At 39.1% G+C, this 15,803-nt stretch overlaps 1 protein-coding gene across 2 annotated transcripts in view; it reads right to left on the reverse strand.

The window, feature by feature from the left end:
* The window catches only part of itgb8 (integrin, beta 8), an 83,634-nt gene that overhangs the window by 58,255 nt on the left and 9,576 nt on the right, over positions 1-15,803 (reverse strand). For both annotated transcript variants that reach the window (XM_078421774.1, XM_078421766.1), the window contains exons 4-8: positions 10,798-11,044; positions 10,495-10,660; positions 7,666-7,824; positions 3,245-3,340; positions 2,081-2,170 (exon numbers count right to left, since the gene is read on the reverse strand). In XM_078421774.1, the coding sequence (XP_078277900.1) occupies positions 2,081-2,170; positions 3,245-3,340; positions 7,666-7,824; positions 10,495-10,660; positions 10,798-11,044 (758 nt within the window). The remainder of the gene's footprint in view (positions 1-2,080; positions 2,171-3,244; positions 3,341-7,665; positions 7,825-10,494; positions 10,661-10,797; positions 11,045-15,803) is intronic.

Here is a 15,803-nt window from a genome sequence, read left to right on the forward strand (position 1 = left end):
GATTTGAGAGCTTGGACTTCAGAATAATTTTGGCTACCTGGACAATACATTCTCCTGAATGCAGTGAGCCTGCAGATCTCTTGTAACCATCGCTAGTCAGGGCCAGTGGACAACAAAGCATTCATTGGTAAGGGATGAAAGTAAAGCAGCAGTCCATATTTACACACATCACCTCATACACTGTTTCTCCTTTTCAAAAATGGCAATGGCAGGGGAGCTGCAGTTTCATTATCAACCATGTTTGCACCACCAATATTCCCTGAAATTTGAAATAAATGCAGCTCTGCAAGGGTAAATGAAGGGTGAGGAGCACCAGAGACAGACAGGAAAGGGGTAGTGGTTTGAGAGTGAGCGTGCAGGATATAACATTGGTGAGTGACTAAATAATCAAATTTGACAATATAGGATAGGTTTAGAGGGATATGGGCCAAACGCAGGCAGATGGGAACGTGTAGAAGAGACGTGTTGGTTGGTGTGGGCAAGTTGGGCCGATGGGCCTGTTTCCACACTGTATGACTCTATGACTCTCTATGACTCTTTGACCACTGCATTTGGCCATGTGCGAAAAACCTAATTATGTCTCTGTTTTGGCAGTCAACTGAATTTAGTCCTAGTCAACTATTTACTCAGAACTCCAGAAAGCCAACCAGCTAACAGGAAACTGGAGGAGATAGATTCAGAGATATGTGTTTTTTAAAACTCTACTTCAGAGGTATAACAAACAGAAGGAAGTTCCCACAACCCCTTATGCACTATGATGCAATGATTACTTCCCCTCTGAAACCCAGAACCATTGCTTGTTCCCATCTGGTCTGAATTTCTTCCCTACCACCTTTCATGGACTATGGATGCAATCTGATTGCCAGAGCTTTTCTCCAACAACTCTGGCAGAGTGGCTTTCTACCTCCAGCCTTATGTTCTGGCAGTCCCACTGTCTATCAGGCCAGTTACTGAATGAGTAAAAGTAAAAACATGATAATAGGAATGTGTTTTCAATATTTCTAGATATTTTCATACCCTGTATACATGTAACTCTAGTCCCTTCCTGTAAGTATCAAGAGCTATCATTCTGGTCTGGTATCAAGTGGGTTGACTATCTGATTTGCTCTGCTAACAGTCCTCAAATAATTAAATTACAATTTGTTCTTCTTGTGTATCCCTTGAAACATATTTCTCTCATTATCCCAGCCAAATTCTATTCATTAATTTTCTAAATTCAAGTATTGTCAGCTCAGACATGAAAATGCTTAAAAAATCTACTCATCCTGAAGCAGAGCATGCTTGTTTCAAAATTCAAGTTCAAGAAAAATGTTCAAGCCATTGCCCAACTCGTGGCTTGAACATTTGTCAGGGTTACCTTATTCAATGAGATGGATAAGCAGTAATGAATGAGTTAGCTCCTTTGTACAGCAGTCTGCTTTGCTAAACAAAGAAACACATTCCAAAGGAATGAACAGATATTTTGTACGATCTATGATAAAACTGCAATGAGGAAGGCAACCCATATTTTTTAATAAACGAAGAGAAAGTAGAATGCTTTGATAATTCCCAAAATTATCTTGGTCATTTCACAGAGCATGTCATAATTCTTCTTATGTCAAGCCAACTGAATCATATTCATCACATATTTCACACGAACATTAAAGTAAGTCTTGGCATTGATTTCTACCTGGGAATTATCCAAGACCACATTTACCTAAACGTTGACACATGATAACTTAATTAATTCTCTTTGCTATATTATTGAGATAGTTAATGTCAACATTATGATTAAAAAAAGATAACTGAAAATAAAATTATGTTACTCACAACTCAGTCAATATGATGGTTTTACATATTAAATGAACAACTGCTTACATTTGTGGAGATATTAATAGCCATTCAAGAAGCAGTTTGCAAAGCTCTGAAAATGATATCCTGCTGCTGAATTAAATTTTAAATTAGACCTCTGCAAAATAAAGCAGATTTGATCCTGGACTACAAATCTGATTGTTGAAATGTTTAGCCATTCATTAAAATATCAATCTATGTGTTTGATATAACATACACATATAAAGTAATGCCAGGTGTAGCACTGTACCTGATAGGCATCTGCCACCAGTTCAGAGAGATTAGACAATTCTGAATTTAGCTGCCTTGCAACTGCACCCGGCATCAGTGGGAGAAGATCCTTCAAGTGAAACATAGAATTGATTGTGTATCAATTAATCTTTTTCACAAAGCTTAAAAAAAATCATTAAAATATTCTTACATTTATTAAGATCTAACCTATAATTGTGTGTAGAAATAAAGAACTGCAGATGCTGTTTAATACACAAAAGGACACAAAGTGCTGGAGTAACTCAGCAGGTCAGGTTCCATCCATTGAAAACATGGACAGGTGACATTTCGGGTCGAGACCCTTCTTCAGACTGTTTGTAGAGTGATGGGAGGGGTAAAAGAAAGCTGGAAAGGTGGAGAGGCAGAACAAGCGTGGCAGGTAATCGGCAACATAGTCAAGGGTTTTTTTTTGACAAGCATACATTTGGAACAAAGACCAGAAATAAGAACAGTAGGTGTGAGACAGTTTGAAGAATTGTGGATTGTGAATCAGGGGGAAGGAAGTAGCGGGGGGGAGGGGGCGGGATGATTGGAGAGAAATAGGTGGGAAGCCAGGTGGAACAGAGGGGTGGGAAAGGGAGAAAGAAAGATGTGTGTGTGTGTGTGTGGGGGGGGGGCTAGCTAGAGGCTAGCTCTAACCCTAAAATAGTAAAATTCAACATTCATACCATTGGGTTGTAAGCTACCCAAAAGGAATACGAGGTGCCATTCCTCCAGTGTACATGTGGCCTCACTCTGGTAATGGGGAGGCCCAGAACAGAAAAGTCAGTGTGTGAATGGGAAGGGAAATTAAAATAGTTAACATCCGGGAGATCCAGTAGGTCTCGAAGGATTGAGAGCATGCTCACAATAATTGTGTGTTATAGTTTGCACGTACGTATAAAGCACAAAAATCACAGGAGAGTAATTCAGTAGAGCACTAAATTAGCCCAAATGGAGTTATTTAAAATTGCAATGTAACAATTGTATCAGATAATATAATGTGCTGCAGTTACAGTTAGCATATGAGTGAAAGCTTGTTAGTAACATTTAACAGTATTTCACAGATTAAATGTAAACTGGTCAGCTGCAAAATAATTCACTTTTCAAAGGATGTCCCAACATTTCTTCATTTTCTGCTTAATTTTGGAAATACAGATCTCACCTTGTACCAATTGATGCTTGATCCCTGAATTGCAAAAATGACATGGATGCTATTTTCTAGAAGTTTGTCCACAAGTAAACCCAGAGACGGATGTTCCTGTTAGAAGACATTGCATGAGAATTACACACAATGAGATGGTCTTGGGAAATTTTGTAAAGAATATGTTGTGCTTAGCATAAATTCCGCCACACCATTTTAGAAATTCATCTGATGTGAGTAAATCGGGAATAACTGCTTGTCCGTGAACTTACTTCGGAGCAACTACCATGACTTACAATCAGACTGATCTCAAGATCAGCAACAGCAGGATCAAAATGCTCGTTCAGCAGATATTTACGACCCGAGATTAATGAAAACTGCACAGCTGGTCTCTTTGTATATGATCCAGAGAAAATAAAACACAGTTGTTTTCCAAGAAATGATCTCTGTAAAGTCCATAAAATTTATGATGTATAAGGCAGCACTTTATAACCCCTTCTGCTAAAATTTTAAATATAGCTTGAGGGCTGTAAATAAACAATCATTTAATTATTCAATAGGAGAAAAAAAATTGTGCAAGCATTTACATAAAAATAGTTGGATTGTTAATGGGATTAATTGCAATACCAAATGCAAGCGAGAGAGTATTGCAGCAATGAAAATAGTGATTGTAAAAGATAGAACCGTGTGTCAATAATATTCTTTAAAAATTGGGTTATTTTTTTGTAGTTTTCAACTGATTTTGGCATGTCCATTATTTTGTAATACTGCACTGAATAAAATTCCCACAATTTCAATTTTCTTCCTGTTCATCCATCAAAAATATAATTAATGCAAAAACATAAACAACAGGAATAATTTTCTCAAACATTATTCACCATTCATGCTGCATTAGGTATCAGCTGAGTGTCTTAGAATAAAAAAACAAGTAGGAATAGACTGCACCACATGTAATTTCTTGATGGCACTTATCTCCAAACATTAGAAAATAGGAGCAGGAGTAGTCCGCTGGTCCTTCATGCCTGCCCCACCATTCAATAAGCTCATGGTTGATCTGCCCCATGCCTCAGCTCCTGTTCTTCATAGCTTTTCCACTGGTAGTACAATGGGCTGCAACGGACTGAACTACTCAAGACATTTTATGCAAAACAAAAACAACGTGCTCAGCAGGCCAGGGAGCATCTGTGGAGTGAACTGGACAGACAACTTTTCGGGTCAAGACCCTTCTTCAGACTACCCATTTCCCTCTACGGATGTTGCTTGGCCTGCTGAGTTCTTCTAGCACTTTGATTTTTGCTGAAGATTCTAGCATCTGCAATCTCTTGCATCTCTAAGGCATTTTATATTGGACATACAATTAGCAAAAGAAACATCTTTTAGGCTAAAATAAAATTAAAAAAATGTTGATGCTGGAAATCTAAAATAAAAACAGAAAATGCAGAGAATGTTCACCAGGTCAGGCAACTGAAGAGAGAAGAAGTTAATATTTCAGAGTCATGAAACCTTCATCAGAACTGAAAATGTGATAAAACAATGATGGTTTGTGAGAGAAGAGAGAATATCCATGAATGTTGTCAAAGTGCTTTTGGTAAATGAGAGGTAAATCAATGTTTGTCTATTATAGCTGGCCTGTAAGGTGCTACAAAGCCACAACCCTATTTGCCTTTGATTTCTCCAATAGAGACCCCATTGTGAGCATTAAATGCTTTACTGTAACTTGTAAACAGCGCAAGAGAATTACTGCTTCATCTACTAGGATTGCTCGGGTCCTTAATAGGTTGGAAGGTTGGAAGGTTGCAAGGCACTAGGTAAAAAGGTAGACATAGAATGGGAGGACACCTTGAAAAGGAGAGTGCTTCATGGGGATAAGAAAGTTTCAGGGAGTTGTGAAAAGGAAAAGGGGACGTTCAGCGAGATCTGGGTGTCCTAGTGCATCAGTCACTGAAAAGAAGCATGCAGATACAGCAGGCAGTGAAGAAAGCCAATGGAATGTTGGCCATCACAACAAGTGGAGTTGAGTATAGGAGCAAAGCAGTCCTTCTGTAGTTGTACCGGGCCCTAGTGAGACCGCACCTGGAGCACTATGTGCAGTTTTGGTCTCCAAATTTGAGGAAGGATATTCTTGTTATTGAGGGCGTGCAGCGCAGGTTTACTAGGTTAATTCCCGGAATGGCGGGACTGTCCTATGTTGAAAGACTGGAGTGGCTAGGCTTGTATACACTGGAATTTAGAAGGATGAGAGGGGATCTTATCGAAACATATAAGATTATTAAGGGGTTGGACAAATTAGAGGCAGGAAACATGTTCCCAATGTTGGGGGAGTCCAGAACCAGGGGCCACAGTATAAGAGTGAGGGGTAGGCCATTTAGAATGGAGATGAGGAAGAACTTTTTCAGTCAGAGAGTTGTAAATCTGTGGAATTCTCTGCCTCAGAAGGCAGTGGAGGCCAATTCTCTGAATGCATTCAAGAGAGAGCTTGATAGATCTCTTAAGGATAGCGGAGTCTGGGGGTATGGGGAGAAGGCAGGAACGGGGTACTGATTGAGAATGATCAGCCATGATTACATTGAATGGTGGTGCTGGCTCAATGGGCCGAATGGCCTCCTCCTGCACGTATTGTCTATTGAAGTGAACAATCCCTTTGGAATGTTGGTTAGGTAAGGGAGGTTGCATCTGGTGGTTGATGTGCCAGAAATGGCAGAGGATGTTTGTTGGAAATGGCTGAAATGGTGGAAGGTGAGGATGAACGGAATCCTATCTTTGCTCTGGCTGGGGAGAGGGTCAGAGTAGAAGTACTTGAAACAGAGGCCAGGTGGTTGAGGACCTTATGGTCCAAGGGAAATCATAGGAAAAGGAAGACATTTCAATATTACTGGTATGGAGAGTCACATCATCTGAAGAGATATGATAGAAATAGAAATAACTGGGAGGATGGAATGGTGTCCTTACAATAGGCAGGTGGACAGTGTGCAGTCAAGATAGCTGTGGCATTCTGTATCTGATATCGGTGAGCTTTCCCCCCGAGATGGAAACTGAGATGTCAAGAAAGGGAAGAGACAGAAATGAACCATGATAATGAGAACATGAGTGGAAATGTAGTAATTGCTTTGAGTACTGTGCAAGTAGCACAAATAGAGTGAATAATGTATGTGAAAGAACTGACAGAGGGGGTCTGAATAGGATGGAAACAAGGACTATTCCACCTATTCCACAAAGAGACAAAGGATAACGTGAGCTAACTCTTTGCTACACATTTGATATGGAGAAAGTACTGGAATTAAAGGTGAAGTTATTAATGTTAGAATGCATTCCACTAACCAAATAAGAGTGGTTTTGGAGGGGGCTGGTTGGGCCTCTGTTCAAAGAAGAAATGAAGTGTCCACACCAATCTGGCGAGGGATGGAGATTGAGAAGCACTGGGTGTCCAAGAGGTGGTTGGGACCAGGAATCAGAGGTGCTATGAATAAAACTGGAAGGGACTGGATGAGGAGAAAAGGAATGGAACAAAGATAGTATGCTGAAACAATAGTCTGCCAGGAGCTTTGTTTCAACATTATTTCAGTTTTGTCATCATCTCTGGAGAAATGGTCTGAGTGACATTTCGAGTCAAGACCTTTCTTCATTCTGAGTTACTCCAGCTTTTTGGTCTATTTTCGGTGTAAACGAGCTCCTGCAGTTAATTCAGTTTTCCCTCTCCATCGATGCGATCTGATGTGCTGAGTATTTCTAACATTTTCTTTTATTCCAAATGTCAATCAAATGCTGTGCTTTGCACCTTCTAACTCTACAACATTTTTTCTCTCTCTCTACTATGCTCATTCATCCTACTCCAGGGAAGATGAAAATTATATAAACTTACGTTACAACTTATTCTCACACAGCTACTGGCAACAATTATCTAACTGGCCAGTTTTGAACTCTACATTATCAGTCATTCACTTTATTCTCTCCACTCCTCCCACCCTCTGCAAAGTAAAACACTTATTTTCTCACTTTTCCAGGACTGAAGACAGATCATTGTCTCGAAACATTAACTCCGTTCCTATTTCTACAGACACTGCTTGAACTGCTGCTACCTGTTCCCAGCATGTTCTGTTCAGAGTGGGAGCTAGAAAGAGGAAGAGAGGAGTAGAGAAGTGGTGAGAGGGGTTCTAATCCCATTCGCTAAGTTATAAATCCAGTTCTCTATCCAATTTCCCCAAGTTAAGTCTTAACACTAGTGAGTTTTGCCTAGTTGGAAAAGTAAATGCATTACACAAATAAAATCTGAAATATTGAAAAACAAAGATATTCTCAAAAATATTTAGAAGACTGTGCTATTACAAAGACGTAACTTAAGTGATGAATAGTGAACATGGAACATTTCCTGCATATATTGTGACATGAACTAAGTGACATTCTTTCCCAGGTTTCATAAATCAATAAGCGCTTGGCTACCTTACCATAACAGTTGAATGAGTGTACACATTGTCTTTCAAATGGCAGTTCCCATCATTAGGCAGGACGATACCACCCAATCTGCTGTCGAGTGCCAAGTGTGAAAGCTGATCAGTTATTAGCAGCAGCAAACGCTTTGCTTCCTTGCGCCATCCTATTTGGCTCTAACCAATAACATAAAGTCGTTTTATTTAGTTTGATATTGTGACAGTCACAAAAGTCCTGGGAGAAATTGAATCCAATCTCTTTCGCCAACTTATGATAACATTGAGAAGAAACATTGATTTTTTTCCCAATGTGTAATCAATGCTTGGGAATTAAATATTTCTCTATGCTGAGTCATTAAGAAATTCCAACAGTTTAGATACAGAGTGAAACTATCTTACATCTGCCACAGGAATGGGGATTTTTTTAAATTGCTGTCATTTAACAGGCACAATGGCAAAGAATGGTCCAGAAGACATCAACCATAAATCACAAACTGCAGGAGGAACTCAGCAAGTCAGGCATCATCTGTGGAGGAATGCTGCGTGATCCACTGAGTTCCTCCAGCAGTTTGTTTTTTTTCCTCAAGATTTCAGCATCTGTGATCTCTTGTGTAGCCATAAATCGCAGACCGTTTCCTTGGTGATAATTACTGTTTGTTTGAAAAGTTTGTTGCTGCTTGTTCAGATTCGCAAAAGCACTTTGTTATAAATATGCTCTCAGCAAAAAATATAGCAGTTTAATAATGGGAGAAATTCATAATAATTATGAATTAGCTCAGTCAGTCAGCTGGAGTGGATTCAACCCCAGAGCAGAATATCTGCTCAACCCAGGATTAGTAGCAATTGTTCGAATCATTGGTCTAGTGATTCCACTGATGGGAAAGGGAAACCAGAAAGGCAGAAACTAAACAGTCATAAATCCACAATAACGAACACTTTAATCAGATAAAGAACATAACATTCAGGGGAATTTTAAACATATGAACAATGAACTGTAGTGAAACTCAGCTGTATCTTTCACTTTTCCTCATGGGACATTGAAGCTTGCAATTTTAAGACATGAATTTCCTGCTCTTTTGGTTTTAAGGTTTAGAAGTTGATTATACACAACTATACAATTCATCTAATCTTACATTAGTCTTTCATTGTGCAGAAGTAACCATGAATAGGATGCTCAAAGGCATTGTGTTTAGTAAAGAAGCTATTTCTTACCAGCACCCTCTTTATATTCTTGGCCATTGTTTGAGTCATACAGCTCTTTAGTTTGGAAACAGGGTCTTTGGCTAAGCCGGTTCATGTTAAACTAGATGTCTACCAGAGCTGGTCCCACATGGCTGCATTTGACCTTTATTATCCATGTGCCTAACCAAATATAATTTAAACATTGTAATTATACCTGTCTTTACAGCTTCCTCTGGCAACTTGTTCCAGACACACACCATCCTCTGTGTGAACAAATTGCCCACAGATCATTTTTAATTGTCCCCTCTCATCTTAAACCTATGCCCTCCAGCTTTAGACTCCCCTACCTTGGGAAAAAAACTATGACTATTCCCCTTATGATTTTATTTAGATTTTTACAGTGACCCCTAACCTCCTATGCTGTAGAGGAATATGTCTCAGCCTCTCTAGTCTCTCCTTAGAATTCAAGCTCCCGCGGCCAAATCAATGTTTTATGAAGATGACTTCCTGACTCTTATACTCAATGCTCGGAGTGATGAAAGCAAGTATATCATATGCCTTCTTTACGTTTCCATCTACTCGTGTGGCCACTTACAGGTATCTATGGACTTGAACTCCAAGTTCCTTTTATACAACAATGCTGTATTGCCATTAACTATACTTTCCCCTTACATTATCAGGTCCGACGGATTTCTACACCTTGATATGTTTCAAACACTGCCAGTACCTCCTCTTTTGCAAAGTGGATATATTCCAGGGAGAAAGAAAATCTGAAGAGCCACTTAAAAAGGTCAAAATATGTGTACTTGCCATTAATTTGTGGTGAACACACTTAAATCAAAGTAGACAATGAATGGATTAAGTCTTCTGATACAGATAAAATACAAGATTAACGTTTTAGATTGTTAAATGTGGAAAATATTCATAGTATACATACTTACAAAACTAACACCAAATGAGTGCTGCACCTCTGTGGATATGCTTTTGCAATGTAAATATTTGTTACAATGTTTAAAAAAATTTGTACATGCCGCATTGATACTGAATGTTTGTGAGTGTTAAAATGCTCACAAATATGTAATTGACTCTGAACATGCAAACAGCTGAGAGAGCACTGGGTTTTAGGACGACAGGACCTCACTATCTGTCAAAGAGGTTTCTCAAAATCCAGCCAGCTGCCTGTGCTGAGGCAGCCTCAGTGATGAAGTGCTGGGTTGCAGATACCCAGTGTAAGATGGTGGCGATGCTGGAACTGGGGCAGACAACAATATTGTGGCAAAGGCACATCTGCCCCTATATCCCATTATCTTTTAGTAGTATCAGCCTGGCATATATTAAAGGGAACTGTTTCTATATTCTACATGGCGGTGAATCTGTGGAATTCATTGCCACAAAAGGCTGTGGAGGCCATCAATGGATATCTTTTAAGGCAGAGATAGATAAATTCTTGATTAGCACAGGCGTCAAGGGTTATGCGGAGAAGGCAGGAGAATGGGGTTAGGAGGGAAAAACAGATCAGCTGTGATTGAATGGCGGAATAGACTTGATGGGGTGAATGTCCTAATTCGGCTCCTGTCACTTATGAACTTTTTAATTTACTGTATTGAACTGTTTTGGCAAAAAAAACGTTTTAGTTTTTGATCGACTGTGTCAAACAAAACTCACTTCACAAACTGCAACTTGGAGCAAAGCGTCCAAACTCCCCTCAGGTGTGTCCTCATTTCCAGAGATAGTTTGTTTCTCCACTGCTTCCCTGAATTCAGTTATATTATCAGTCAATGATAACACATGCAAAAATCCATGAGCAGGATGACAGGATGTTTCATAAACACTGCATTGAAAGATAAATAAGACATTTTGATACTGAACATAAATAATATTAAACATGCTTTAGTTTTTAATGCAACATTTCAAATGTCCCTGAATCACAAAAATGTTTCAGTTGATTTTGGTTGAGTAATTAGTTACCTGCATGGATTAATCAGCTTGTCTGGGTGAATGTTAATAAATGGAGATACTGGCTTATCGACAAATGATCCAAACCCAAACTTGAAATCGCTGGAATATTTAGCCATCTTTTGCGATACGGAATTTCCCATTGAGTGCAGTCTTTCTAAATTAGTCACCATTGATGCTGATGTATCTACCAAATGATAGAGATCCAATGGATAGTTTTTCAGTTGACGGACATCCACTATTAAACTTGTCTCCCCACCTGTTTGACAAAATGTAGAAAAAGCTGTGTGGTTATTAAATGGTAACACATGATTCTTCCAGGGTTAACTAAAGAAAAATAAACAAATTTAGAATTCTGAAATAAGATAACATTTTCTGGAGGGATATTGTTAATATATGAAAACAGAAAACAGACCCAGCACCACCTTTCAAAACTGAATCCTTCTATATTCCTTCTAGGGACCCTGCAGCTTTTTCCTGATTATCTTGTATTCTGAAGAGATAATATAATTATTTTGAAAATAAAATAATGTCTAAAATCTGACAAAATTTAAAAAAGAATAAAATTCAGTTTATCATAGACTTTTTGCTGTTATATTTATCGGAACTACACTTTTCAACAAAGTGATAGAACGTGTTGAAAATTAAGTTATTTGCATGGGATTACACATAATTCATTTGAGAGTATCATGGTTATAGAGTTACACAGCACAGAAATAGGTCCTTCAGTCCAACTTGACCATGCCAAAGAAGTAAGCATTCTGGGTTAGTCACATTTGCCTGCATTTGGTCCATATCCCCCAAAACCCTTCCTACCCATATATCTGTCCAAATGAAATCACTAGACTATTCCTTTAACTTACTTTACAATTTCTATCGCTACTTCAATTTCCAACTTTGTAGCTTCTGCCTATCCATTCACTATTGCTTCTCTCATTCTAGTTCATCTATTCTGTTCTTTCTTTGTCCTTAATTTGGTTCTTTTCCCATTGGAGTAGGATACATAATGCAGTATGACATTAAATGTCAGCAAGTGTAGGTTCACTAGGTTAATTCCCGGAATGGCGGGACTGTCGTATGTTGAAAGGCTGGAGCGATTGGGCTTGTATACACTGGAATTTAGAAGGATGAGGGGGGATCTTATTGAAACATATAAGATAATTAGGGGATTGGACACATTAGAGGCAGGAAACACGTTCCCAATGTTGGGGGAGTCCAGAACAAGGGGCCACAGTTTAAGAATAAGGGGTAGGCCATTTAGAACGGAGATGAGGAAGAACTTTTTCAGTCAGAGAGTGGTGAAGGTGTGGAATTCTCTGCCTCAGAAGGCAGTGGAGGCCAGTTCGTTGGATGCTTTCAAGAGAGAGCTGGATAGAGCTCTTAAGGATAGCGGAGTGAGGGGGTATGGGGAGAAGGCAGGAACGGGGTACTGATTGAGAGTGATCAGCCATGATCGCATTGAATGGCGGTGATGGCTCGAAGGGCTGAATGGCCTACTCCTGCACCTATTGTCTATTGTCTATTGTCTATTGTAAAGAGACCCATTAGAGAAACAGGATTATTATTTTACACAAAAACTGAAATTGATGGAAATGTTCAGTGCTATGGTCAGCATCTATGAAATGTTATAATTTCTAATTTTACACATTTGGAATATGAAATGTGAGGGTTGGGGTATCAAATAATCCAAAAGCAATTTTGCACAGAAGTACTTTCGTTAAATCTTCTTTCTAAAGTCAGCTCCCATATTTATTTTTGTTAGATGTTGGCTAAAACATATATATATATATATATATATATATAAAAGCTTAACTTGCAAATTATTAGTATTCCAAAAGAGGTTATAATTTCTCAATCACTGAACACCATCAGCCGTTTAAATTTGTTCACACAAATTTTGTACAAGCAGCAGTGTTTACAATGCATTGTTCACATTGCAACACAATCAGTTTCATACTTGCTCAGAAACAAATTGTAATCCTTCCGGCTTTTGTGAGCATGACAATTCAATAAACAAATTTGCAATAATTTTGTTAATTTCCATACTGACTTATAATTTCCATACTAAATTATAATTTTGGAATAGTAATTAAAACACAGAATAGTCTTATATCTAAATCACTAAATAATACAAATAAATTGTTACATTTGGTTCAAGCTCTGGCAGCATGAGAAAGTGAAAAGCTGCATTAATGAATGATCAGTAGTGTGCAAACAAGATTTAAAGACTGAATATGAAAATAATTGATCTGGACTTTCTGTGGCTGGGACTTCAAAGCACTGAAGAGGTACCACCAATGTCATCTTCATAAAATCCACTGGCAAAACAAGCAAATCAATTCCTTTCTTCTGTCCATGCCAAAATCTCCTCCATCAAGACCTAATGCCACTTAGCAGGTTCAGACGTCCTACAGATTCTTGAACTGCACACTTTCATACCAGTGAATTCTATCTTAACAGTTCAATAAAGAAAATGATTCGAGGATGTTCTGAAAGCCTCCTCGAGAAATTGCAGCATCCTCATCGAATCATGGGAAAACCTGACTTAAAATAGAGACAAGACATCTGTGAAGGCTTTGATGATGACAATATAACAGGTGCTGGTGCCTGGAGTGGACATTGCATTAGCCCCTATGATTAAATAGGATATTAGCTTTAATAAGGTCACTCCAATCCACAGAGGTCGGTACGTTGAATCACTTCATCAATATTTTTATGAGAATGTTGCCAGGATTGAGTTATAGGGAGAGGTTGAGCAGGCTTGGACTTTTTTCTTTGGAGCGCAAAAGGATGAGGGCCGATCTCATAGAGGTGTATAAGATCATGAGGGGAATAGACAAGGTAAATGTCCAGAGTCTTTTACTCAGAGTAGGGGACTAAGGGAAATCAAGAAACAGAGGGCATAGGTTTAAGTTAAGAGGAGAAAGAATAGGAACCTGTGGGGCAACAGTTTTTACACAAAGGATGGTGGGTGTATGGAACGGGCTGCCTGAGGGGGTAGTTGAGCCAGGTACTATCACAAGATTTAAAAAACATTTGGACACGTACATGGATAGGAAATGGTTAGAGGGATTTGGGCCATGCAGGTGGGACTAGAGCAGATGGGCAAGTTGGGCTGAACGGCCTGTTTCCATTTGAATGACTCCATGAGTGCTGAGAAACCTTGAAAAAATGTCTCCCACCTCCTATGCTCCCCCATTGTATTGCCCCATCAGTTACCTCCTGCCCCACCTATGGCTGAGTCTGTGCATTCACATTTGATTCAGAGGTGGCTAAAAAGATTAAAGAACTGGACAGGAAACCAAAAAAGGGAATTACGTCTATCCTTCAAAACCAGTCCATGTGTGAGCAATGTCACTGGACTATAAGACTGTCACAACATGACCAGTGGAGAATACCCAGGATATTTTGATAAGCACTTTGAGATATAATGTCTTAAAACACACAATCCCATTAAGTGCCACAAGAGTGTGTAGGATTGCCATGTGCTCATTTTATGTCACATCAATGAAACAAATCTTGTAAAGTTTTCCCCCTTCCAATTCCTGCTACATTATGAAATGGAATAAAGTGAATACTAATTTCCCTAGAAGATGTACAATGAAGAGGATCAGCATTCAATGTTTCATTATATTTACCATATTCTCCAACCTCCAGCTAAGCTATACTCAAGAGAAGCCAAATGTTTTTCAAAGATCACTACTTATATCTAGTTCCAGTTGTTATCAAGACTTGGGTAGACAGTAATAACATCACATTAAAAAAACCACAATTGTTTCTTTGTAGGAACCTGCGGGGTGACTTTTTTTTACATAAGGGGTGGTGGGTATATGGAACGAGCTGCCAGACGAGGTTGTGAGGCAGATACTATCGCAACGTTTAAGAATCATTTGGACAGGTACATGGATAGGAGAGGTTTAGAGAGATATGGACCAAACGTAGGCAGGAGGGACTAATATAGATGGGGTATGTTGGTCAACATGGGCACATCGTGCAGTTTCCTGGTGCTTCTTATGGTGCTTCTTGACCTAAAAGACTCACAGTTGGAAGTGATATCCTTTTCTACTCAGAAAAATGCGAAGTTGATTACAAGATGGCATGAAAAGTTGATAATAACGTAGGATATTACTAAATCCTGGAAAAGCTTAGACTGTATGCAACTTCTGACAATTCTGTTAGCTTCCATAAGGAAAGTAACATTGATACACTCAGCAGTTTAGATGGCCTTGGTGAATCTCACGCATCCCAATAGAAAGTTACATATGTATTACCTGCAGCTGCCTAGACAAAACCTGATGCTGAATAACCGAGCTTCCCAGTGACAATGACAACCACAAACAGTGCTCTTCAAACCCCAGATTACAGCCTGAAAATATAATTGCAGCAGGTAACATCATTTGATGAAATCCTGGCTGAATCAGAGGCAACTGAAATAGTGAAAGGGTTGAATAGAGTGGATATGGAGAGGATGTTTTCACTCGTGGGAGAGTCTAGGACCAGAGGTCATAGCCTCAGAATTAAAGGACATTCCTTTAGGAAGGAGATGAGGAGGAATTTCTTTAGTCAGAGGGTGGTGAATTTGTGGAATTCTTTGCCACTGAAGGCTGGAGGCCGTCAATGCACATTTTTAAGGCACAGATAGATAGATTCTTGATTAGTTTGTGTATCAAGGGTTATGGGGAGAAGGCAGGAGAATGGGGTTGGAAGGGAGAGATAGATCAGCCATGATTAAACAGTGGAGTAGACTATGGGTCAAATGGCCTAATTCCGCTCCTATCACTTATGACCTTATATTAGTCCTTGAAGGATTATACTCCTTGTAATAGGGGACTCAATGCCTCTCTCCTTTACTAACCAGAACAAAGTATTTGTTTGCTTACCTCATTTCCCCCTCTATTCTCCTACCTTAAAAGAAGGAAATACGGGGAGAAAAGATGAGGTACGAAGGTAAGCTAGCCAATAATATAAAGGAGGATAGTAAAAGCTTCTTCAGGTATGTGAAGAGGAAAAAATTGTTA

Source organism: Rhinoraja longicauda, chromosome 2 (genome assembly GCF_053455715.1).
Source record: "Rhinoraja longicauda isolate Sanriku21f chromosome 2, sRhiLon1.1, whole genome shotgun sequence".
Classification (NCBI taxonomy): domain Eukaryota; kingdom Metazoa; phylum Chordata; class Chondrichthyes; order Rajiformes; family Arhynchobatidae; genus Rhinoraja; species Rhinoraja longicauda.